This window comes from Silurus meridionalis, chromosome 7 (assembly GCF_014805685.1).
Source record: "Silurus meridionalis isolate SWU-2019-XX chromosome 7, ASM1480568v1, whole genome shotgun sequence".
Lineage (NCBI taxonomy): Eukaryota > Metazoa > Chordata > Actinopteri > Siluriformes > Siluridae > Silurus > Silurus meridionalis.
Genome location: NC_060890.1, coordinates 11953643 through 11981185, shown reverse-complemented (window position 1 = coordinate 11981185; position 27543 = coordinate 11953643). Strand labels below are relative to the sequence as shown.

Sequence of the window (27543 nt, the reverse complement as noted above, 5' to 3'; positions counted from 1 at the left end):
ATATTATGCACCGCCCCTTAGACAGATCACCAAGGATTTTTGGTATATTTTGTTGCGAATAGAGTGATATGCAATATTTTTTTAAATAAATAGAAAGTGCAAAACGTATCAAACATTTATTACCTGGGTCCATTAAACATTTATTGCTAGGTTGTTTTCAGAATGTGACATGTCTCTCTGGCCATGCCAACCATGATGATAGGATCTTGAGTACAGCGCATAATATCAGTTTGAAAAATATCATGCTACAAAGGATTATTAAACTCTGAAATCTTTAGAATATGTTGCATGCATGCATCATGTATAAGTCAGCTGAAGCTGTCAGGAGTAAACTTAACCCCATACAGCTTTAACTGGCAGCGTCTCTCAGACAATATATTTAGTGGGCTGGGTCAGATTCAGTTCCAAGTTTTCCTGAGGAAACCACTGATCTGATGATGAAGAGGAATTCCCGTTCTTTCCTTGATCTTCAGCCCCCAAAATATCTGCGCTATTTGACAGATAAAAACTGAACCAGGACACATAATTGCCTTTGACATTAGGCGCTGTTTTTAATTTAGGCAGACATTGTTCTCATTACAACTTAAAACAAATGAAAATAGAAATTAAGCCTCTTTCAGAATAGGGTCATGCTATAATTATTCAATTGTAATCAGTACTGTAGGTTTACTAGGTAAAACACATTCCATGAATAGGCTTTGCTATACCGGAACTTATAGGCAGACATTAAACTAAAGCACAAAACTTTAGAATTATTAGCATTAAGCACCTGTATCTACTTTAGTGATTATAAATGTTATTTACATGCTATGAAGCTAATTCTGTGCTATGTAAAATGGAAATAAGACATAAAATGAGCAATTAGCAATATGCATTGTCATAAACAAATGTACTGGGAGGATGTGATAATTATTATTTTACAAAATGGAGATCAGATCTTTGGTTGGATAAGAAAGATTATTTGTTGCCATGATAAATAAAAGATATGCAGGAAACATTTAAGAACATTTAAAAGTTGGCTTCTTATCCATCACTCATCAAAGAGCTACTTGAGTGACAGCACTTTGGCAGGAACGTAGGAAAATTAATGGTGTGGTTTCTTTGGGGTTATTGACACACAGAGTCTTTAAGGGTTTCAGACCATTGTCATATGTCAGCTACTGACCACATCACCATACCACAGACCTAAAAAGAAGAAAGGGAAAGTGACAAGGAGCAGATTTCAAAACAAAGTCATACAAATGCAGGAAAAGACAAAGTGAGAGATAGGGGAGCAAACCTTTTCATGCTTGTAAATGCCTAAGCGGGGACAGACATATGGAGTTTCCTGTGGCTTTGCATGGCTGCTGGTACTGTGTACACTTCCTCTGCACTTGAGAAACAACTTATTTAGGAATTTTAGTTATACTTCCTTTTATCAGATAAAGACAGTTGCCAAGAATACTCCTCTTGGTTCCCTGATTTACACATGTGACTATTCCTGATTAGGGATAGACCCAACATGCCCTTATTTAGAAAAACAGAGTGAGTGAGTGAGTGAGTGAGTGAGTGAGTGAGTGAGTGAGTGAGTTTGACAGACACTCAGCGTTTATTGCTACGGTCTTGACCTTCAAACTTTGTGGGTCCATGGACTTTTTTGAGCCATAGTGCAAACTAGGTACTTAGACTTACCCCCAGATCATGCATATCACTCTACTGTACCTCAGAAATGGATTAAATCACTACCCTGCTGCTGTGAGCCAATCAGAATTGTCCTATGTCTCACATGTGCACTGGAGGGCCACTGTCTAAAAAAATAAACTATAAAACAACCATGTTTGCTTAAATCAATAACAGATGCTTTTAGAGTGGCATTTTGAGAATGTTTAAAGAGCACTTGGTTGATTTTGGTCTAATTTGGGCAAACTTCAAAATAATTATGGGGGAATTCTAAGCATGAACATAAGCCATAAATGTTATCAATGATGCTCATCTGACCTTTTATTGTTACACACTGTACATAGTATTTTATTACTGCATATTTAATTGTAACCACTGTATAGTTATGCTGAAATTGTTTAGGTCATTTTATATTTTACATGTGGTCCTATATAGTCAGAGTGTAGAAATCCAGTAGAGCAGCACAGATGCTTCTAACTGGATTTGTCCCATACATGTGCAGCAAGAGCTCTGCTCATCCCTATTCTGGCTTGGATCTTCTCCAATTCTATTGTGCCTTTATTAGATTAGGCTTGTACCTGTTCTTCCTGTGCAACACATGAAAGTGGTTACAAAGTGCATTTAACAATTAAGTTCATGGTTCCAATCAGAGCTCAGCTGGAACAAAGGCAACAAGTCTGATTTGAGATCTCAGGAATAGTGATTTTCCGGACGTGTCAGCTGCAATCATGAATGCCTGGGTCATACATAAAACATCACCCATACACCACACACACACACACAAACACACACACACACACACACACACACACACACACACACACACACACACACACACACACACACACCTGGTTTATGCTATTTTTATGCTTAGCTGTTTAAGTATAGCATAAATATAGTTATCATTTGGTGATAAAAACATGGAAATTGACCTTCATCCAGAACTTTGTTTCTGATATGTTTCTTTTTCAAAATACACCGCTTGCCAAATTGAGAAGGCCAACAGACATTACGCAGTCTGTTCTAAAGGTTTTGTATTCTGTAGGATACAAAAAAACAGCAAGCATGGCCTTATCACCCGGTAGAGTCCGCCATGGTTTTATGGGGCTGTAAAAATCCTTGTATTACACTGAAGTAATCCATGTATTTTGCATGAACTTGTATGAAGTGGTTTACAATAAATCATAAATTATTAAAAAATCTGATTCATTCAGAATCTTATTAGTTGACCACAAGCACTTTCATTACCAGGACATGGCCATCTGTAAATGCACACAAAATACATGTTTAAAAAATCCTTTTGTTACTGTCTTGTGTACAAAACTTGAAGATAACTGAAATGTAATTTACTTTAATTTAAATGTAGAATTTTATTTACTTTCATTGTATTTACTTGTAATTAAATAAGAATTCCTATAAATATAATAGTAAAAACTATAAAGTTACATTCATTACATTCTCTTACATTCATATCAAAGTTTGTGTTTGTGTTTTTTTTTAATGTGCGTGTTCGCTTCACTTGAGTTCAATGCACTATTTTTAAGACTTAAATGAGCTTGCCCCTACTGGGAAACTTCATCTCATGCACATGTGCATTTGACGAAAATACCGTATTGAACTCAAACGAAGCAAAGACGCACATTAAAAAACACAAACACAAACTTCCATATGCAAATTGTTTACTTAAATTTTAAGTAAATAGTTTGTGTCAATTTAGCTCTCAAAATGGCAGGAAAAATGCACAACAAAAGGAAAATAGGAAGATAAACACAGGACGTTTTTAACAGAGTGGGAGAGTTTATATTTATTATGTTGAACATAATGGCAAGTCATTCTGCCTTATGTCAGGCGACAGTAGCGCATTTCAAGTCTTCAGCGCCACTTCAGCTTACTCCATGCTAACATCGACCAGGAATTTCTTGTATTCTGAAAACGACAAACTAAAACGCATTTTATCAGACGTCCAACTGTCCTGCCACACTGTTGAACACAGAATATTGGACATTAACACGGCTATGGAATCACAGTTGCACTCTGACCTGGAATGCCAGAAGTCCCACTAAGCAACATGCATAGTAAAAGAAAAATGCTAATATAAATTATTATATTTTTGATTGTGGACTTGGTTGAACTGAGAGTTTGTGTGTGTGAGTCAGTGTGTGTGTGTAAGAGGAAGGGATGGGTGATGTTCATGTGTGCCCATGTGTATGATGTGGCTCTTTGCGGTAACACAGTAAAAAATGTGGCTCTTGGTCTCTGACTGGTTGGCCACCCCTGAACTATACAATGCCTGCAAACAAAACATGCAACTAAACTACATGCTATATCATATAAAACCATTATGCTTATGTAATGTCAACATTCAAAAACCTACTAACTGCACACCACACTGTACTACCTTTCTCATAAAAATTATACTTGACTTGTAATGGCACTCCAATTAGCTTCCTGCATCACAAGCAACCTATTTGCAAGGATACAGTTATATTTGTCTGAGTTCTCAGGCCTGGTTATAACTATCCTAACTGTCCCTCATATCCAATGTCATCTGTTCTTGTATTAAGTCTATCTTAGCTAGGAACACATACAGTGCCTTTAAAAGGTATTGAAATTGAGAACTAAGCAACCAAAAATTGACAATATGAGAAGGTTTTAGATTATCAATCAGAATTTCAGCTTTCAATAAGCAACTCAGAACTTGGCCTTCACTTAAATAATGCCATCTTTTATTTCCAGAAATTCATTGACCAAGACAGATTAAATACAGATTTTTCAACTCAAAAAGAAAAGTAACTCTAAAGCCAGACCAATTAAAGTAGAAGATGGTAAATGCAATTGCTAAAAACACACATTATTACATATTCTCATGTTCCCAACCAAATGTAATTTCAATGCTCTATTAGGTTTGAAACTCTGAGGAGGGTATTGCAAATTTATATTGGCATCTACTTGATTTAAACCCACCATGACCTCCATTGCATATTATAGTCCACTTTGAGTTATAGGCTAAAACATGGAACCATGGAATACTCATAATATAATTTATGTCAAAGTTCTGAGAAGAAAAACTTCTGAAATAAATAAATAAATAAATAAATAAATAAATAAATAAACGGATGAACAAACAAACAAACAAAAAAAATAAATAAATAAACAAATGCAATAGATGCTTTATGTTACCTTTTTGGTCATCAAATCATTTTCAATTTAAAAATTAATTTATACATGCTGGTTATATATTATCTGTCTGAGCTAAAAACTGAAAACTGACACTAAAATGATAAACATTTAGCATATAGCAATGTATACATTTTTATTATATTAACCACTTTATGTCATAAATAAAGTGGACATAAATCACTTTAAGTCTTGAATTTCACTATGTTGTCTATAACTCTGTCCAAGATTTAAATTGCTTGAAAATCTTCAATTCTCAACATTATTGTATGAAGTGAAGATTTTCAAGCAATTTAAAAATCTTCAATTCTCAACATTATTGTATGAAGTGAACTGATTTTTGCAAAGCAAACCCCAATCATTTATAAGTCATATATGGATTATATTAAAAAAGCCTGATACTACCTCATGTTTGACAGTTAAGGGCACATCAATGCTGATCACTTGCAGTCAGATAATTATTTTAATATTCCATTACCCATCTTTTCCTTTCCCTGTGCCACTATGCCCATAAGCACAGAGCTGAGAGGATAGGATTACCTCTCACCAAATCCCCTATAAAAGACAAATTTATATACTTGCATGCTGGCACTTTTTGGATGAGGTTGACACAAGCCAGGATTAGAAGTCTGTCTTGGTTTGGGCAACTCTCAGAAATCTTTCCCCCTGCTGGCAAAAAAACAGGCTCTGATTTACTAAAGGGTTATGAGTGCAAGAACATATACACTGATTTACTAGGAAAGTAAAAAGTAAGTAGAGAAGTATTTTTTTATATTTGCCATAACAAATATTTGTGGAGCATTTCATATCTGCAGTGGGAAAATACAGAGTAGTATTAATCTATTTTGCACCCATAACATGATTTAGCCTACAAGTATTCTTGTTATACTTTATATAACATTTACTGTATTTGTTTTGGTTGCTAATAAACTTTCTGAGAATATTTGAGATCACATAGTTATTGTGAACAAATAAAAACTTCAAAAACATATTTTTTTACCTTTACATGACATTCCTCCAATTATTATTTATAAACCATGCTTGCACTTATCTACTTGGCAAAAGTAAATTCTGAAAAATCATTTCAGAAGAACACCCTTTTCCACCCAACTTCAATGCATGGATTTCTGACCACCTACAGATGAACACATGCAAAAAAAAAAAACACAAATTACCACTTTCCCATCCAATATGAGTGTATAAGAAGAGCAAGTTATATTTAGAATTTTACCATAAGCAACTGACTTCTTGTGCTTCACCTCATATGCACATACTCAAATCATCCATTTTCAGCTCTTTAACAAGCTCTGACTCGATGATTAGCTGTGATAGCGTGTCACGTCTGTTATTGGCTCTTTTTATTTCAAACATTTTAATCCAGCATATTGATGAAGTGATCTTTATCTGGCTTTCATTTTCTATATAAGTTTTATTTTCATTATTCCACATTGTGGGGTTGTGGTTGTTTTTCAGTTTCTTCTCTAATTCTGTTTCAAAAAAATTTCACACCCAGGAACTTAAAATAAAAAAGAGCACACCTTTTTTATTTTAAGTTCCTGGGTGTGAAATTTTTTAGTTAGCGGTAGAAATAAACAGATGTTAGTGATTAGTGAAATTTGACTTTCATGTGATGTGCCTACACAGTCTCACCACATCGTATTTTGGCATAACCAGATGGTAATAACACAGGTAAATTAGCTGCACAAAAAGGCAATAAGAACTCAATCAAAGTCATTGAAATACAGAATTACAGTAACCAGAGGGAGGGCATGTGATAGCATGTGGTCCCAAACTTAACAAGTGGACACACATTGTGATTCTTATCAAATTGAGGCTATTTTATAGGCCTGTTTCTGTATACTTAAAAAAAAAAAATAAACAAAGCATAATAATATGATTATAATACAGTTTTCAGAGATTAATTGGACTTTGTGCAGAAAATCATTGCATTTTTGCATTTTTGATTTTGCAGTAACTTAGGTCTGACCCTTGAGAAAATGTTTCAATGCAGTCTAAAATAAATCAGTTTTATATTGTATGTGCTGACTTGTATCATGTCCATCAAGTCTATTATCCAATTAACAAGATTATCCCTTCATCAAGAGTAATGTGTCAATAAGTCTTTAAGTCTATGCATCTCACTTGATCCTTATAGCACTTTGTATCAGCCAAATCATAAAATGTTATATACAGTAAAGGTTATTGGTGCCTTTATCGGTCATAGCCTTTCTACCGACATCGGGAAAAGACGTTAGGCATTACATACATACTGTTGAATAGAACAAATAGAAGACATGAACCTCTCTGCACCTATTTATCTGCCCTGTTTGCATTACAAAAACATAAACTGGAAGACAGCAAATGCAGAACATTTCCCTCTACAATGCGAAGCGCTGTAGTCCCTGGAGCCAGTGGCAGTAAAACACACTCTCCATATGTCACCCCCCTCACCATAATGAACCTATAAAACAGGTCTGTTCTGACATGCAGTGAACACAGCTGAGAGAGCAGGCTGTTTTAATCGGCTCTCCAGAGACAGTCCAAGACAGTTAAATGTTTCACAGAGTTCACAGAGATTGGGAATAGATCGTGGGCCAGATTGGGTTAACAATGAACGTGCTAATAGCACAGGTGCAGGTGTGTGTCCAGGAACATGCTCCCTTCAGGCTGCTCAGGAAAAGAGTGTGTGAACAGGCTTTGGCAGGTTGTGCCAATCTGTATCTGTATTTGTCATTGAGATGGAGAGAACAGCGGTCTGACCTGGACACTACTCAGAATCTCTGATTATGTTGCTTATTACAGACATAAAGTATGTAAATTTTTATGCTGTTCATTTTTTAAGTAAAGTACACAGAGTACCTGTCTCCAAATAACTAACAACAGAGATTCAATTTAATGTGTTTTAAGCATCTAGGAAAAACAGAGCAATCTTTTGGAAAATCTATAGCAACAGATGCAGAAACACTCCAAAGAATAGCCAGCCACTGGTTTAATGAAATGAGTCCCTTGGATTTTTTCCCTACTCTTCTGTCCCTTCGTTCGTGCTGTTCTTTCAAGGAAAATAAAATCTCTCTTGGCTACAGATTAAGCACTCGACTGAGAGGGTCAACCTGCCGATGTCTTTTCATCCTAATTTATGCACCATCTGTCCGCTCACTCAGCACTTCTGAGACACTGAGCTGTATTTTTCTGGAGGCACCTCAGATCCTAATGGATATTACAGCATTTCACAATTACTTCCATGCACAAATTTAATGTGGCGCAAATAAAAACATTGACTGAGCACTTAGGTGTAAAGTTGTATCCTGTGAATTATTTATGTTTGTGAGTGTGAACCGGCCACCTAACTTGCAGTACTTATGTGTGTGTATTATTTATGAGCATGGATAGGTCCCCTAAGATGGAGAAGAGATTGATGTTGAAATAGGTTTATGCTAATATGTTTTTTACTTGCAAGCTGGCATTCAGCACATCCATTAACTAACAATCATTTTTTGCCAGATTACTTAATGAGAATTACAAAATCTTTTGTTTTGCAAACTGTGGACTGTAATTTGTTTTATAGGATGTTGTTTTATTCATTAATATAAAATTGAGGGAAAATGTAAATATCTGCATATTATATATGTATTGTATTATAATTAGAAGTAGAATGTTTCAAATTAGTTCGGCTTTTATTAAACTGAATATTATAGTAACCAAAATAATTGTATTTGTCATTTTATTTATTTACTGATGCTGATTTAAGTGCTTTATGTACTTTAGCAAATCATAAAATAGTTTTACAAATGATTAATACCAGTTGAATGACTTGGTTGTGCAGCAGATATCACTGTCACAGCTTTGTGGGCTCTGGTGTAATCCTGAGCTTAGGTTAGTGTATGTGTTGTGTTTAAGATATTTTTCATATGCCTGTGGGTTTCCTCTGCATCCTCTGGTTTTCTTCAACCTTAAAAAAATGTGCCAGTAGGTGGATTAGCCTAGGTGTGAATGAGGGGATCCACCATGACCCTGACTGGGCTGATAAATAAATGATAAGATTAATAAGAAAATACAAACAGAAAAAATACAACATGTTAATGATGTAAGAACAATTATCAAATGTCAAAAATCTTTGTTGATGCTACTATGCTAGCAACATCTTTTCTAATCAATTTTTAGATCATTTAAAAAGACTTTTACCAAACAGAAACACATGCATTTGCCAATTAGTCTCTGTGTTAGTTTTGAATTAAATCTGTATGAATCAGACGCAGGAAGTAAAAAAAATCTTTGGTCTATCTAAAAAATAAAAGAAATTAACTTTGGCCTATTTAGGGTATTTTACATTTTTACTAAATGTCTATCAGAGCTTTTTTTTCTCCTTTTCTTGTCTATGCTACCTTTTTACAATGTCACTAAATTTATGGACATTGGCAAGATGTTGCTGACAACAGAGAATTGAAGCATGTAACGAAATATTTGTAGTTTTTATTTCTATTAAAGTATCTATTTTTAAGATAACTGACCTTGTTCTTGCATTCTTGTTCTTGATATTGTTCTTTTTTCATAAGCTGAATAGTTGTAACTCATGTTCATGAGCTGTCTGTTTTGACCGGAGAGTACTTTTCCTCTGACAGATGTTTAGACGTTCGTGCTAGTGTTTCCAGGACCCTGTGTCCCTCCAGTGCAGTATAAAGGAAAATGTATGGGCAAAAAGTCAAAGTGGTGAAATAGAGTGTTGGCTTGGTGCTTAAGTGAAGCTGAGTTAGCTCACTCATATGTCCTGCCAAGGCGTTGGCTAAGCATGAAATAAATGGATCACAAATATTTAGAGGTATTCTTCAACATGTCCTGATTTGGTGAAAGATTCTGTTTCTGTTTTACATTTTCTCTTTTATTCTACAGCACCTGACAAGTAGATCATCTCCTTCATCCACAAATCTTTTAAATTGATAGAAACAGAAGATATATTCAAAACATGCCAAGTTAAGTCAAAGACGAGTTATAAAACTGCACTGTTACAAGACTGCTCTGTAAATATTTTTTCAACCAAGCAGCGCTAATGTCTTATCTCTCTGTCATTACCCTTTGCTCCCATTTGTTGTGAAATATGATCCACTTGAACCTTTTGCTCACTTAATCACACTCTGCGTTGTAAGACATCGGTGGGTATAAAGCAGTGTTCTGGGGAGTGTTACAGTAAAAGTGTCCTTGTATAAAGGAGGAATCAAGATCAGGAGTGGATGATGGACATGGCAGCTGGAAGCGGAGGCACCTGTGCAGAGTAATGAAGCAGGAGCAGCATTACACTCTGCCTCTTTGCAGACTTATAGAGGCTGTCAGAGCAGTGGGGACACAGCCAGTCCTCCAGACGGCCTGATGGATCCCAGAATGAGTGCTCAATGAAGCTGTCCGCCTCTCAGGAGACTGGCCTACATGAGCTTAACCAGGTTTATGCTCATGATTTGTGTGACTTCACTTTGCATCAGCAGGACATTCCTGCTCTGCTTGTCTTTTAGAGCACGGCCAGGCTTAGTCGTTTAGAGGCTTAAAACAGTCTCTCTTAGAGCAGGTTTATTAAAAATTGCATATATCCTTATTTCAACCAACTATAAAATTCTAGCTATAACAAATCTGTGTGGATTCAAGACATTGTCAGTCAGGTTTTTTTTTTTTTTTTACTTCAGTATTTTAAACCTATTTTGGTTCAGCATGCTGTCCAATAAATGCGTAAAGTGACTAAGTTTTCCCATGACAGACCTTTGTGCCCTTCCAGTTGTGTGGTCAGGAAGAATGTGTGGCATGTGAGCTGTGGTTTAGAGGGAATGTTGGAAACAGCCACCTCTGCAGCTATGCATAAGCTCCATTCACAGCCTCGCTCAAGGGGCCAACACCTGCTGCACCATTACTGCTTTATTTCCATAGTAACCCCAACTCATTGCATTCTTTTTTAATTAATCAGAAAAGATCAAACAGCTCTAATCATGATCCTGGCTGGTGCAAGAATGGCGGTTTGACTCATATTAAGGAGCTAACTCTTTGTTATTTCTTGTCAAAGATAGCAGGAGAGTAAGGTGTTTATGTTTAGAACCAGAATTTAATAAAGTGTCAAGACTATGTTAGAAGAGAGATTTAAATTTAGCTAGTACACAAGACAACCTGCTGCATGCTCACACATTGCTGTATGCGTTTTTAGACTGAAAAAAGTGACTCATTGTAAGTAGTGACTGTGTAAGATGTTTTTAGGTTTGTATACTTACCTTCATAGCTGACTCCAGATTGAGTTGGGTCCTATATAAGGTAATGTAATAAACATGCACATGCAGAACTGCCATCAGTGCAAAGTGATTTTGAAAAAACAATTAGTGACAATGAATAGGCCATTATAAACAGTATATGTAATAATATGTAATTAATCATGTTGTATTAAAATAATCATTCGCATTTTACAAAATGTCCTTGCTACTGTATATATATAAAAAACACATACTTAAATATAACCTGATTCAAATGAGTTCAGTCAAATCCTGTCAGAATTAAATCAAATTCGTCCGAAGTGTTCAGCAGTGCAGGAGCATTCCTACTGGGAGAGTCAGGATGCAAAGCCTGTTAATCAGTTTCCCCATCCTTCTGCAAAAGGGGTTTGTATTGAATGAAACAGCCTTATTCAGCAAATGCAAAAGCCACCATGACATGCTTATCCACATTGAGGACCATTAAAGTGCATTAAATCTAAAACACAGGTCAGGACTTTTAATCATCTTCATCGTCTGCATATAAGAAGCATAAACTGATCATTTGTTATTTTGAGATTTTGGAATTATTTCTAGGAGCATCTTTACTGATTGACTATTATAAATTCTATCATTGCTAACATTATGACTGTCATAAGAGAAATATGATAATCCTTTTTTTTTTTTTAAATAAAAGATGCTTAACTATATGCTGTTCTTTTTTATGTTTAATGTATAACCTAAATGTTAAATGTGTGGAAAGTGATGTATGCTAGGACAACACAATTACATTTTCACATTTTTCACTTCCCCCGCCTTTTTGTGTTGATATATTTGTATGTATTTGGTTAGTATTTTTATAGAATAGCCTTTATTTGCCACATATACATTACAGCACAGTGAAATTCCTTCTTCGCATATCCCAGATTTCTCAGAGTGCAGGGTCAGCCATGATACAGCATCACTGGAGCACAGAGGAGTAAGGGCCTTGCTCAAGGGCCCAAGAGTAGCAACTTATACTGGGGCTTAAACCCCCAACCTTCTAAATAGTAACCCAGCACCTTAACCACTGAGCTACCACTCCCCCACGCATGTGTAGTGCTTACATTGCACATTTAGATTCATAGCCCAGTATAATATATAACATACAGTTTTTCATACAATTAAATTATGCCTGATTACATGTGAAATCGAAATAGTGTATTAGGACAAGTGTTAGTTGGAATGTTGTGTGTACCGCATGCTCATGAAATCTTTAATCTTTTGACTTATTAAATTTTTTTTTCTCTGAGGAATATTTGCTTCTGATTTTTTCATGTCTGAGATCTTTTATGAGCCCCCATAAAACACCTTATTGAAAACACAAATTGTCTAGGCATTCCATAATCAATAAGACCAGATTTAACATGGTTGCTTAATAACAACAAACTATCATTAGACTAAAGTCTTACCTTTAAGACCATTACATTATTTTGGAACTGACTATGGTTTGGGGAGTATGATAAGTATCTTGTGTCTTTTTCCTTCTCTGTTCTTTATAGGGGTGCAAAATATTCCTTGTCTGGTGTATGGGATTTGGGCCATCTGTTGCTATAATTATCCCACTGTGGAGCTCCTTCACTGTAGAGCTCCTCCACAGTGGTGTAAAATGGGCTGTTTGCCCTCCTTTCCTCCCTCCCCGTTCAAAAACATAAACTTGGCGGACTTGATATGATAAGTATAAATATGTGAAATGAGCACAAATGCTGCTCTTCTCTCTAGTGCCCATTAAATAGAGAGAGAAGTGAGGGCCTCTGGAGGAATAGAGGTCATGAACAGACAAAGATAAAAATCTTTTACATTTTTGATGATCCACAGAAAAAAAATTCCGGAAACAGCATGTAGCAATTTTATTACCTGTTTAATAAGTTTAATATCTGATATGTTACATTGTAACTGGCAAGTAACTGCCATACCACAGCTGTCTTTCTGAGAAAGTTTCCGCAGCAAACATTTTGCATATTTTGATTACGTTATTTGCTAGTAGATACCAATTTATAATTAGCTTGTATGAAAAAAAGTTTATGCTATTTACTAAGCATGCTTTATATATTACATTGTGTTTTAAGCCTTAGTATAGAGCATGGTTTAAGCAAATAACAAAAAGTTATTTTTGTGATTTCTATTCTAGAGGATATCTTCTTCATGTGATAAGTCTAAAAAAGCCAAACTGATCACAAAGCTTCTCAGAGATCCTAGAAATATAAGTCAAAAAGCCAATAAGAATCTGATGTAGGTGACTGTTGGTACAAACTTTAACTTTAGGGCTCTTTAAGGGTTCATTAGATAAAAGGGATCAATTTTTCTCCTTTCTAATTGAAAAACACTTGAAAATTTGAACATTTTGGCAAACCAGATGATAACCATTTTCAAAAATTGTACAAACAGCAACCAATCATATATAGACAGTATGCCCCTAAGTTTATTATTTTTCTTATCATTCTTATGATTCGCTAACATGTAAAAATTTTGAGCAAGGCCATTCTTTTTAAACATCTATAGTTACTTTTAATGTTGTGAGACATCTGTGAAAAAAGTTAGTGCCTGGTTTTTCTAATGTTACTAAACATACAAACTGTAATTCTCTTACAAGCTTCTCCTTTTATTCTCTCATGAAATTAAAAAGACAAAAACGTTACTTGTTATGTTACTTGGAAAGCAGAAAATACAAAATCCTCTTTTCTGGAGACTTTCCCCCTTTCAGAAATCTTTTGTCTTTCTGCATTTATTTAATATATTTTGTTTCTTTTGTATGCTTATAACCATCACTGAATTGAAGCAAAACAAGAGGTATAGTTAAGTCACAGCTCAATAGGTGTATATCTTAATAAGCATCTATTCACAATTTTCTCTGCAGACCACACTCCCAACAGGCAGCCTGTGATATCATATACATAATTGCTATGTACAAGGTGACATCATATGTACATGTGCTAGCCTTTACCTGGCCTCTATTTCCCCCTCATGAATACAGGAATCTCAAACACATGCTCTCAAACCATTTGGCATGTGTTTATTGTCAGAGCAGGGTAAATGTTCAAGGTGTCTGTTTGACTTGGATGAATTGTAATCTTTTAAACAAACAAACTATAGTCTAGAGCCAGCACTCAACACCCTGTTGGCAAAAGCTGTAGAGTATAATATGATGAATGTTATCTTGCTTTTCACAAAAACAGATTGCTCAGAACCCCTGTGCCTCAACTGAGCCTATTTATTTGTATGAGGATCTGCATGTTTTGGTCTTGGATATTCATTTTATTGATTCCAAATGGAGGCAAGTATTACATGACTCAGACCTCTACCGTTGTTTGTGGTTACTGTTATTCTCAAATATTGACTGCCCATATCCACTCTGCTGCTGACATTGTTCCTATGCAAGCTTGACCTTCATTGGATTCCTCTACTTGGCTCAGGCAGTTGTGGCTCATTGGGTTCTGCTGGCTCGTGACGTGCTACCGTCCATCCCTGCACTCATCCGCTCCCCTAGTGTTTCCTACATAGCCATTTTTTATGGGCCATTGATGTGCACCCTGCTTAAGTGTGGTCTCTTGTTCCTCTGGGCACCAGGAACTCAGCCTCGATTACAATTTGTAGTCTCTGGAGGTTTGTGTGTGTTGAAAATAATGCTATAGGACACACTAAGGAGCCCCAGTCTCTCCACAGCCCTGACCCAAGTTTTCTTACTCCTACTCTTGCTTAACATCCCTCTTTTTGAATTGTAACAATATCCCCACAGCGCTGTGCACCATAGAGGACTCCAAATTAGTTAAACTTGTGCTTTCCATATCTCCATGCCAAGTGCAGCTCTGCTTTAGATTTGTTCTAAGTTATTAGTGCACATGACCTGATAAGTCTAGTGCAGAACAAACATCCTTCTCTGAATTCCTCTCTCATAGCTCCATGTGTTTTGGGGAAATGAGATCTTTTTCTGGAGTACCTTGACTCAAAGTTTTAGGTGGACAAACAGGGACACAAAAGAATCTCAAATTCCTGGTAAATATTTCCAAAATTATGACTTGAATAAAGAAGACAGAAGAGAATAGTGAAGCTGATGTGTAACTGTTCTTGATGGGAACATTTAAAGGCTTTTGATTTTGATCTAAACGAGACATTCTGCATGCCATAAGCATCTGTTTATGTTTATTATTGCTGTACGAGTGATGAACACTAAAGGTTCAAACGTTCTTTGCCTGTGTAATGCAGCGCACTAACACTAATATCTTTCAATCATCTTTAAACGACGATACTTGATATTTTTAATTGATTTGTCTTTCATTTGGGTCTGGTAAATAATCTCTTGGCATCTGAGCACAATCAAACACTAATTGTGTGCAAGCTGAAGAGATGAGACATTTGATCTCAGTATTATCAAGATCAAAGGAGATGGTAACCCTTAAAAATGCAGTTGAAAGCAATATCATCTACCAGACATGCAGACAAGCTAAGTGCAGAAGAGACTGAGGTTTACATAAAAGTGGTCTACAGGACTGTGTAGATGAACAACAATGTGCATTCACTTAGACTGAACGAGGAAAAGTTTAATGAGATAAAGAAGAACATTTAATGTGATTTGTACGAATGTAACAATTTGTACATCTGTATGAAGTGAAATCATTGTGGTTGAGAGTCAGAGTGAGAGAGAGAGAGAGAGATTAAACATTGAGTATTTATTTCCATACTTCAGATAGCAACTGGCTTATTAGATATTTCCTGTACTTTGTGTTATCAGATAAACCTGTTAAATATCACCAGCTAGTAACAAAAATAATACTTACTGAATCACAATATATCACCAGCTATCTATTAACAAAAATAACATTCCTAAAGTGTTATTTGATAATAAAAAATACAAATAATCTTTTATACTTATTATTAAAAGCAGTTATGACATAATGAAATATAAATGGGCCTACTGTATTGCACATCAGTTCAAGTATTCAAAGTTCAATTTGCTCATATTTATTCTTCTTTTGCCTCTTTTACAATTACAATTACTTTCCAGATCATGTGTTACAACACTGTCTGTGTGATTACTGCTTATTCATACTTTCACAGACTTACATGAGACGACATGTACGTGTAAACAGATTTAAAAAAAATTGTATTTAAGATATTTCTCTATAAGTTATATTTTGGTATTTACATTTAGTATTATTTTCTATGATATTTTGTTACTATTTATTTGCATGTACCTGTTTTTAATTGCAAATTAATGTATACTTTGACTGATCAAATCTTTATCGTATGTTTCTTACTTTTGAAGCCGTACTTGACTACATTGACACCTGGTATTAATGGCTGATTTGAATGTGTTTGAGACATTGTAGAGAAGCCACGAAAGTGTTAAATACACTCTGAGGAACAGGTCTCCTCTGACCTCTCACACACCTCTGCCTACCCTCTGGTTTAGAAAGTCTGTGCCAGGTTGCTGCCGAGTAATTACTCAGTTACGGTGCCATAACACAGGACAGCTGCTTTGTCAGCACCAATATCTTAAGGTACTAGTCTTGTGCTACTCGCCAGTGCTTGTTCTTGAATTACTGAGGAAGCCCAATGCCTGCCAGCATCTTTGAGTGTAAGCACAGCACACGTTGTAAGTGTGGATACAGCTTGCTTGTGATATTGAAAATGGCTATAAAAGATTATCACAGGAAATTAGATGGCTGTTGTAGAACACTGGCATCTTTAAAGAAAATGATTTATTTTTGAGAATAATTTGTCCGTGTTTGTCATCCATCTATGTTTTATTTCTTCCATATAAAAATTCCATAAATTACATTTGTATAATATTCCACATAAACACCTGATTGTTTTGTGTGTACTGTGTAGACTGGTCATGGTTATGCATGCGTTGGGAGTTCCTTTATGAGCAATTGTACACAGTGTTCAGGTATGTAAAAAACATGACAAACACAGAGATTGTCCAGAATAAGTGAGCTTAGAAAAGTGCCCTTTATGGTATGAAGGAGGCTTAGGTAAACAAACAGCATTACGCTTGTCTATAGCTAAAGTATAGCTTCACCGCACTAAACAAAAAGTGACTGAACCAAAAACATCCGACATAACAATTCTTTTGTGCAAGCTCTTTTTCTCTCGTCTATTGTAACGTCCCGCTTGACATTCCAAAGTGCAACCAAACCTCCGTTCCCCGATTGCAGTACATTGTTTATCAGGGCATCACTGAGAGACAGGCTTAGCATGAAGGAGATAGAATTCATCAGAGCACTTGAAAAGAATGATAAACACACTGCCTTTCAAATATACTTTGACTTACTTTATTTGTGTTCTCTGTCTGTTAGGAAATTTGCTATTATTTCATATAGAAGTATAATGGCTATTATTTTATATTAAAAAAAGAAGTTGCATAAATAATTTAAATGTTTGAAATTAAAAAATAAATATACAGTTCATTCTATGCAAAAGTCTCTTTCAGGACTGGAGAGGGTTGCAATCCTTCCAGTCAGTACTCATTTAAGGGCTTTACATCAATAGACCAGATAAGTACACTTTGCCTAATCTGGTTAAACATGGCATTTTAACATACATTACAAGAAAAAAAGTTTCTTTTTCAAACATACAATTAAAAAAGAAGCAATCATGGATAATAATGTATAGAAAAGAGAGAGGGGAAGCCACAGCCACAAAAAAAAAATCTGGAGTTGAACAATGTCTGGACATGAGTGAAATATTCTTCATTAGATATTCGAGGCGAGACACTTGGATTGGATGTGACAGGCAAATGTCTGGCTTGGGATTCCATAGCTCTCCTACTGTACATCCTGTGTAATATCAAAATGCACTTACATCCAGAGTTCAGTCCCGTATTTCATGTTTGTCTCTTAAAGCTCCCCTAAGGATGTTTGAGAAATTGATGCAACTCCAGTTGTTAAAAGCACACTGCTTCACAGCTTTGCTGGAGGACATCGTCATTCTGTCAGGTCATTTTTTCATCCAGAGCTGAATTCAATCTCCAATTAATTTCACAGCACATTTGTAAAGCTTATACATTGTACACAACATAACGGAAGCTTTTATAATTAAATGCCATACTGAGATTACCTGCAGTTGTACATGCGGTTTGTTGTTTTAATGTCCTCGCATTTAAATCTCACTGTTATTACAATTAGATAACCATTAACGCTACTTAGTTACTCCAACTGGCCAAGAAGCTCCAAATGGTTTCCAGAGAACGGGGGCGGTGTAGAAAAGTGCTCTGTCCCTAAGGTAACAACAGGCACAATTGTTGTAGATTCCTACATGCATGTGGGCCCCGTTTTTTTGCTATTCAAACAAACAGGAACTGACCACGTCTAGAGGAAATAGCTTTTTATGACTCAAATCCTAAACACAGGAATGGGTCTATTTAGTAATTAAGACAGGACAGAGAAACAGTGTGTGCTGCTCTTGGCTCTAACAGACTCAGCTCGTGAAGTGCTGACACAACCGTTCCCACTTTCTGATGCTGACAGTGGGCTTCGCTCCAGCTGACAGCTCCTATAAGGTCTCTTCTGGAAAGGTAAGGCTGTGGGAATTCAGCACCACAGCTTGTCAGATGAGTTCCTTGCATATGAACAGGGTTAAGAATGCTAGATTTCAGCAAAGTGTCACCAGCAGCACGTTTTCTGAGCCCAGCACTCCTGGGCAGCTGGATCATGAGCTTCAGCACACCCGAAAGAGATGACTTCATTTCAGCTATACAAACATTCACCTCAGCCATAAGCTTGCAGCATCGCTGATGTAGGATTTGGTCATGGTTATGCTTGTTAACTTTGGTGTCAATTGTAATCCTGATCACCCTTATAATAAACTTCATGAAAATTAGATCACCAGCCCTCCACAGAAATACTGTGAATATACAATATAAACCATCAAACTCTCAACACTGATCTCCCACAACTACAAACTTCAGTTTAAGCAAAAGTCCAACAGTCCTCCTGTTTTCTTTTGTCAAACATCTCGATTATTGCATTTCATTTAAGTTTAATTGTCCATGCAAAATTTGTGACTTTATGAAAAACTTTGAAGACTTCATTCTATAAATGTTGAATATGCAAATATTTCAGGCTGGTTGTATCTCTATTTAGTCTTCTTTCCCTTGAAGTTTTGGATTCTCATTTGGACAAAATGTGATTGTGTGTGTATGTATGTGAGTGTGTGTGAGAGAGACAGAGTCTTTGTAAGAGCTCACATACATGGAGGGCTGCTTCTCAGTATGAGTTGCTGCTGATAGTAGGCTCTCTGCTTCGGCCCCGTGTTTGCTGGAGTCGTGCACGCTTCTTGTTTTGATGTACTCTTTGAGAAGTCGGTTCCTTGGCATCTGACTGGTTGTGGTGGCGAGTGAAGCGCTTGCACTTGCAGGAGGTTACCACTCGGATTTTGTAGGTCCGACTTTTGCCATTGGGGCAGTGGAGCTGTACACGTTGCACGCGGTAGTGAGCTGGAATGCAGCGGTAATCCGGAGAGCCACTGCGCCACCACTTGCTTCGAAGGATAGAGTTAAGCATCAGATGAGCAGGCAGACATTGGCCTGAGCAAACAAGCTCATTCACTGGCTTGGCACTACGACACGAACCATCGGTGATGTAGCGAGTAGAACGCAGCTCTCGGCAGCTCAGTTCAGAGGCTTCTACACATTGACAGGAAGCAAAAGAGATAGTTAGCTCAGGCCGGAAACTGTGTTACATAAAATTTCTAGTCAAATGTTTTGTTATTATAAGTATTGGTTTTATTATTAGTAGAGAATTGAACTATTCTGTGATTTCCGAAGTTCCCATGCAAGTCTTCACAGAAACCAATCCTGATGCATTATTGTAAAGTGGAATGTGAATTCATTTAGTTTAAAGTTGTTCAGCTGGAGGCCAAGATCAGAAAGCTATTGTTCAACCTTTAGTGACACCATGGTACCTTTCCATACAAGATACTGGAAGGGTGAGCTCAAGAAATTATACTGCAGAGGAATTTGTTTTCTACTGCAGCTCAACTTTAAAAGAAACAACAAAAGATTTATGTGTGTGACGAGTTCATGTTTTCCCTCTTCTTATTCTCAGAGAACCCGATCTGTTTTATAAAGGCTCAGTGATTCCGCTCCCCTTTAAATGCGAAGGAACTGGAGGTCAGCCAGAGAGAGGTGAGCATATTCATCATGACCCCATACTGTCCGCTATAGACTGCTTACACCCCACCTCTCAGAAATGGACACGGGGTATGTGATGGTCCATTTAGTTTATCTTCTGACTTAATTCTGTTTATGACCATATTAAAATACTAGAGTTACAGATAAAGTTACAAATATCAATTTTTCTTGTTTATTTCACGGTATACTCAAGTACATGTTTTTTACTTTTAGTTTACTAAAAGTAAAAATTCTAGATTACTTGAATTTACATTTTTGAGGGTTGAAAATTTCCATTTTTTTTCTATTAAACTATATATTTGATATTATGTATTAATCATATCATATTTATATAAATAGTCCAGCTTCTGTAACTCCCACATTGAAACATTAGTTGAACAAAAAGTCACTATAACACTACAATATTGTACAACTCAACTGAAAAGATCATGAAGCACAGAGATTACCACAGGGTCTATTAAGCACAGGTGGGAATCATTCACTAAAGCACCATTGCATTTAAATAACAATTTTAAAATACCCTTAAGAAATGCTCTAACCAACTCTATTTGATTCTGCTTGGAAACATACTGATGCAATTAGATAGTTATTTGGACCTTGACTAATTGTGTAACAGAGCGGAAATCACACAAAACACTGAGTTATCAGTGCATCACCTGATTGCAACACAGACTAATACATTCCTCTAACTCAGCTTTGCATGATTCCTCACAATGAATAAATGTCCAGTGCCACATAATAACTTTCAAATCCATTTATTTTTAATTAAATAATATCACTTTGGATATAGCACACATATTCCATCTATGAGAAAAAAGGTAATGGTGTGTAAAAAATATATATATATATAAAGCCATGATGACAGCCAACCCGTTTGTGAATTGCGCTATAGGCTTTTATATGTAGATTTCACAAGGGTTATTGTTGTAGTTATAATAGAAAAAGTAGAAAATGTGTCAATTTGTTTTATAATATCACTTTAAGAAACTAATTATGATTACTCAGTTTTTATTGGCACAGTTTTTACTCTGAAAATCTAGTTTTTTTAGTTGTTCCTCTGAAGGACCCACAGGTTTCTAAACCCCACAACAGCAAGGTTTTGAACTGGAAACATTTTGCAAAGCTAAGTACCATGATTTTACAAACAATAAAAAATTAAAATAAAAACAGAGAGTTCAATATTCCTTGTGGAGCAGATTTGAAAGGGTGCCTGCAGAGTAAAAAATAATTCTGACATTTCAGGTCCAACACGTTTTGAAATTCCAGTATGAGACCACAAAAGCCAAGTTCTGTCACAGAGTTTAGGTCAAAACTCAAACACTCTATCGATCCAGACTGAAGCAGCAAACCGTGAATGAGTTTATATTTGTAATTCGTCACATAGATTTAAAACTGAATTCAAAACAATTACACTAAATCGAAACATTTGGGTGTGATGTAAAGACCCACCTGTACTCTTCCTTATACTAATTAGCGCTGCACATTTTTATGAAATTCGTGATATATGAAGCAGATTGAAACAGCAAAAAAAAAAAAAGAAAGAAAATGTATATAAATGCAACTCGTTCAACTGAACGGATGCGATGTTCACTTTTTAAATTGAGTCCTTCTAATCTGAATACTAACATGTAGAAAAGTTTGGAGAAAATACTTGCCATATGCAGGACTGTTAGCTGACTGTCTCCTGCCCCCGTTTTTGGCGTCGTTCATCGTGTTGTTGTAGTGGTTAGATGGCTGAAGCTGGTGCTGTGGATGAGCTGTGTGACCGGTGTATTCCGGGATCAGCTCCGTAGCGTCGTTCTTTAATTCTCTCCATCCTCCGGCGGAGGCGCTCAGGCAGCCCTGCAGCAGCAGCAGCAGCACCGCGCTCCGGTACATCACCACCAAGTTCACCTGCATAGCTGACTGACACTGCAAGCAAGCTCACACACTTCCACACTAACACTGCACTGAGGCAAACTTCAGCAGGACGGAACCTCACTGAATTCTCTGAGCTCTGCCATCCGGGAGCCGTTTAAGTAGCTCAGGCTCCGCGCGAGCCTCATAATTAAGCGGCCCGGCGCAGTGGGAGGATCCGCTCACATACACATACACACATACACACAGACACACACACAGATGTGAGGAGGAGGAGCACGACTAGAATTGAAGAAAACCTTTCAGGTTTTTATTCTCTCAGGTTACTGAGGCCCATAATGGCATCCCATGGCAGCCCACTGGCACCCAATCTCCACTAACACAAGACTCACATCTGTACTAATATTTAGACTCACATCTAGACTCAGATCTCCATGAACAGCTTCACTTACATTTGGATTTACATCTTCACTTACTTCTCTATTGATATCTCTACTCCACTGTTCCCCCTTATTAATAATTGCAGACCATTAGCCCCCCACCTGTGTTATCATGAACACCTTTAAAATTATGATGGGATTTCTCAAATGCAATATTTAAGATCTGGGTCCACTTCAGTTTGCTTACAGAATCAACTAATTGTAAAAGATGCTAATAATATCAGGTTTCACTTCAACTTAAAGCGCTTAGACCCGCAATAGGATGTGCTTGGTAGATTGTTGCTCAGAGTTAATATTGTTCATTGTCCATGAGCAACAACAACAAACTCAAAACTCATCACTTTACAAGTCCTTGGCTCCAACTGTACATGGATCACAAATTTCCTTTTCATCAGGAAGCAGTTTGAGTATTGGTAGGAACATTTCTGAACTCCAATTACTCAGTACTGAAGCACCACAAGGTTGCATCCTCTCACCCCTCTTATATGTGATCTACACAAATGATTCCTCTGCATCTGTGAATTTGCAGATGATATTACTGTAATTTATCTTATCAACAGTGGTGAAAAGTCAAAGTGCCACCAAAAGGTTTAATAACTAGCCTTCTTGTGTTGTCAGAACAACCTCAAGCTCTTTTCTAAATGCTCTTAAAATCACACCATCTTCAGGAAACTGACACCTTTCCTCTGCCCACACATCTGTAATTCATCAGTGAGCAATGTCACTTTGTCCCAAGTTTCCCAAGATGCATACATCATCCATCAACATGAAACCTTAGCAAAAATGTAGTTTCTACAGCTTTTTGCAAAATTCCATATATCCCAAGATTTCTGTTGCAATTCTATACTGTGACTTTAGAAAGCATCCTTACATCTGCTATCACAATCTGGTTTGGGGCAACCTCATCCAAAGAAAACAAAAAACTCTCAAGACCACTCAAGACCAGTAAATCATCAACTATAGCCTACTACATATGATGGTGATTTCTTAATAAACATTATATTATACTAACAATAAATTGTAATGTTTAATGCTATCTATAAAGTATATTATTCATTAATTATGTCATTACTATACATTGTTGCTCTTTACATTTCACAATTTTCCCACCCTATTTAATGCACTGTATTAACTGCATCCACATGAAATGTCTACCTCCTATAACCCCTCTATCTTCTATAACTGAAACTGCCAATTCTGCTTAATATATAATACAATTGTTGTATATTAGGTGCAATTTGTCTGTATTAGGATGGTCACCGTGGTGTGTTGTCTGAGATATGTGTGCTGACTGTACCATGTTCTGACTAAAGACAAAAAAGTTCTTAACACATGTACAACAACTTGCCCAGTGCATCCAGAACAGCAGTCATAGAGCTTCTGGACTATATAAACCAACTGATGTTTTGACTGACCTCATATTGCCCCAGAAGCTGATGACGACTGTCCGAAACTTTCTCTTTCTCTGGAAACATTTACTACCTTTATTATATATAATGGCAATATGACCTTAGTTATTCTTTCAAATGAAACCTTTCATTCACTTACAATGTTTTTTTTTACATAATATTTTGATATATACTTTTGTATTTAGATTTAGTACACTATTTACAATATCAAGAATTGTACTACATATGCATAAAATATATTTGCAGTTTTCTGTAAATTTGTGTGTATTAATTTAACTTAAATATATATATATATATATATATATATATATATATATATATATATATATATATATATATATATATATATATAATATAAAACTGGAGATCTCTATTCTATTGACATGAGAAAACCTCATTGAGTGGTTTGAACTTGAACCACACAATAACCCACAGGTTATTAGTCAATAGGATGGTGACTGTTTAATGTCACAGATAAATGTTGTATAAAATATATACCTTCTGGTAATCACTACTATATATATATATATATATATATATATATATATATATATATATATATATATATATATATATATATATATGTGTGTGTGTGTGTGTGTGTGTGTGTGTGTGTGTTTTGGCTGATCTTTTCTTTATATATTAATTATTAAATATCAAATTATTAAATAAATAATTTATATATATTATTAAATCCTCGACTATCAAGTCCTAATGCATATACCCAATGCATAACCCAAGCGTAGATGTATTATCTCATCATCTCAGTCAAGATAACGCATTTGTACAAATACTGCCCCCTTGAGGGAGCCCAAACAAGCAAAAGTTCCTAAGAAGAAACATTTTGCCACACACTGATTAATAAAATAAATGACAGGAATTGTAATGCAGGTTTCATTCTATTTATTTAACTAAAACATGTAAATAATCATGTAAACACGTACTGTGGATCAGATGGTTTTCTCAGAAATTTCCTGATTCTGATCAGATACAAGCTTAGAAAAGTAAAGGCAAAATATTAGTGCCTGTGTTTCATATTATAAATCAGACACTGAAAGGAAAACGGAGAGTGTTTGTAACTCCTCATCTGTTAGTCTTGTCATCATGACAGAAGGGAAAGATTACACTGTCCACTATATTTCCACAATGATTGCCTGCTCTCTGGCACACTTTTTATACATCCCACAGTTTGCAGTTAAAACAAGTTCCATGCATGTTTTCTCATGATATCCGATTTTGGTTAAAAACTTGGAAAATATGTGACTGTTCTGAATAACATATAATGTTATAAATCTGTGTTTACAGCAATGTAATATCTGCAATAAACTGCAAGTAAAGTGTTCAGTTGAATCTTAAACTATTCATGATATAATGACTTTTGTTCTCTATATTATACACTTTCTTTCAAAGTAATTTTTAAATGCTTAAATATTATCTAACTAAAAATGATTGTAGAATGTTTTTCCCTTTTTTTTTTTTTTCCAATTGGGATTTCTGTGTTTATACCAGGTGTGTTTGTAAGCAATACATTCGACCCTTGGACAGTGAACATTCTGGAATATTTTATTTGACTTTACATTATGTTCCAAAAGTTTGAAGGCTGATTTTCCATCAAGCACATGGAAACCATGAAACTAATATTATATAATTTGTGTCTACTTGCCTGTTCTACAGATTAAGCAATATAGTTCATCCAGGGTACGTTGGTCGAAGCATTTATGTATTTGGCTCCTGTACCACAATTATGTATATAATCATCAAGTCGCATGCTTGTCAAATAGCCTCACAAAAGAGTTCATAACATTTTTCAACTCAGTATTTAAAAAAATAAACAATAAAAGGAAATAAAAGAATCAGATCGGCAGAATTTCAAAAGCAAAATTCTTGCCATCTTTCTTTCCTCAATCTGTGCTACATGTAATTTGAGTTTAGTTCAGCTGTGGTTTCACTGTGGAATTCAGCAAACCTCAAAACCTGCTCCATGTGTAAACACCCTGATTTCTCTTTGCCAGCTCAAATGAAGCCACAGGTGCTATTCTTAGAAGCTTCTCTAATTAGCTAGCAAATTATCCAATCCAAATGTGCAAGTCCTCAAACTGTTCCTAAAAGAACACACAGTGGAGTGAACGTTGGGTTTTTTCTAAATAATTGGGTGACCTCTTTCTAGATTATTTCGACTCATAAATGTTATCCACACTGGGATTTACAGCAAGAAGGTTTTTATAAAATAAAAATGTTTGGGGTTGTTCCCAAAAATCATGAAAAAAAAAAAAAATTCTTTTCATCGAGACTTTCTCTGACATTGTTAAAGTCCAGATCACATTGTTTTGTACCAGTCCAGAATCCTGAAGTGTGATTTTACACAGAAACATTTCTCACGCCCTGAAATTCCCATGTACTTTGGTGCTTTGCATCATCTGATCTTTGTCATGTTTGCTTACCCTTTCTATTATGGGGAGTTAAGATGCTTTTGTGTGTATTGTGTGTGTGTGTGTGTGTGTGTGTGTGTGTGTGTGTGTGTGTGTGTGTGTAAGTGTGAGTGTGTGTAGTACAGGCGAGCCATAATGGAATGGTTTCAGTGCAATAATATCCATGAGGTTTATAAATGTCCTTGGTGCACTGAAGTTGCTTTATTAGCTGCACACTGGAGTGATGTTCGGAAGAACAAGCGTGTCAGTAAAGTCGGATTGTGAGTCTCGACTGGGACTGCAAAATTGTGCTCTTGTACTTCATCAATCAGAAAATTAAAGCTGTAAATCTTTCAGCAAGAAAAACTTAATGTAGTTTACAGGATATCCACTGAAAAGGGATATTACAGACAACATCCTGTTTAAAAACTTTAATTAATTAAGTGTCAGTGAATATGATGTGCTTGACCTACTATTGCTACTTTCATTGGGTGTCATTTTTGTAGCGAACTTGTTTGCTAGTCCAACAGTTTGGCTATAGTTTCAGCAGCACATAATCTTTTGCAGACTATGACTCACAATCAACAAGGCCAGCTGAAAACAAATGCAGTACACACTGACGTGTACTTTTGATGACAGGAAGGTGCAACAGCACACATGTGGAATGTCATATTTTCCCCAGAATTGCAGAGGAAGGGGCATTAATTAACCATGAAAGCCTAAACAACTTCATCTGGTGCACATGCAGAAATTTATGTGGCTTATCCAAGGGAGCTAAAAAGAAAATATTTCAAGCACTGTTTTGAAAGCACTTCACAAGTTTACTTTTTTTTTACAGGATTTATAAAACTAGATAACAAGCATGTGAAAATAATCCTGCCTCAGGTGTGTAACCCAATAAAGTCTAATTATAAACAGAGCTAATAAATGGGGTCATGGATCTGTCATGTGACATTCACTAAAGATAAAGTCAAAGAATTGATGTTATACACTGACTAAAGCCCAGAATCCTGAGTCTGAAGCATTCATTCTAATGGGAGAGGTTATTTTGAAATAATAAATATATCATCACAGCATCTTCTATTTCAGTAGGCCCTTCGACTCAGAATGTTTACACTGTTATATCCTAAGTTATATTTGGCCTTAGTTCTTATTACTGAGTTATATGTTTACAGGTCAGCAAAAATTGAAATGTTTGTTGAAATG

General features: G+C 35.9%; 1 protein-coding gene and 1 long non-coding RNA gene across 3 annotated transcripts in view; one reads left to right on the top strand and one right to left on the bottom strand.

Annotated features, from left to right (window-relative positions):
- Window positions 1–21002, top strand: part of LOC124389232 — a 77246-nt gene extending 56244 nt beyond the window's left edge. For both annotated transcript variants that reach the window (XR_006926535.1, XR_006926536.1), the window contains one exon: window positions 20138–21002. This is a non-coding gene — a long non-coding RNA (uncharacterized LOC124389232). The remainder of the gene's footprint in view (window positions 1–20137) is intronic.
- sost (sclerostin) lies at window positions 17350–22346 on the bottom strand. Its single transcript, XM_046854565.1, has 2 exons — window positions 21879–22346; window positions 17350–19716 (listed from the first exon to the last, which is right to left on the bottom strand). Exons 1-2 carry the CDS (start codon window positions 22120–22122, stop codon window positions 19298–19300), a joined length of 663 nt encoding a protein of 220 aa, XP_046710521.1. The 5' UTR covers window positions 22123–22346; the 3' UTR covers window positions 17350–19297.
- Between the last annotated feature and the right edge of the window lie 5197 nt (window positions 22347–27543).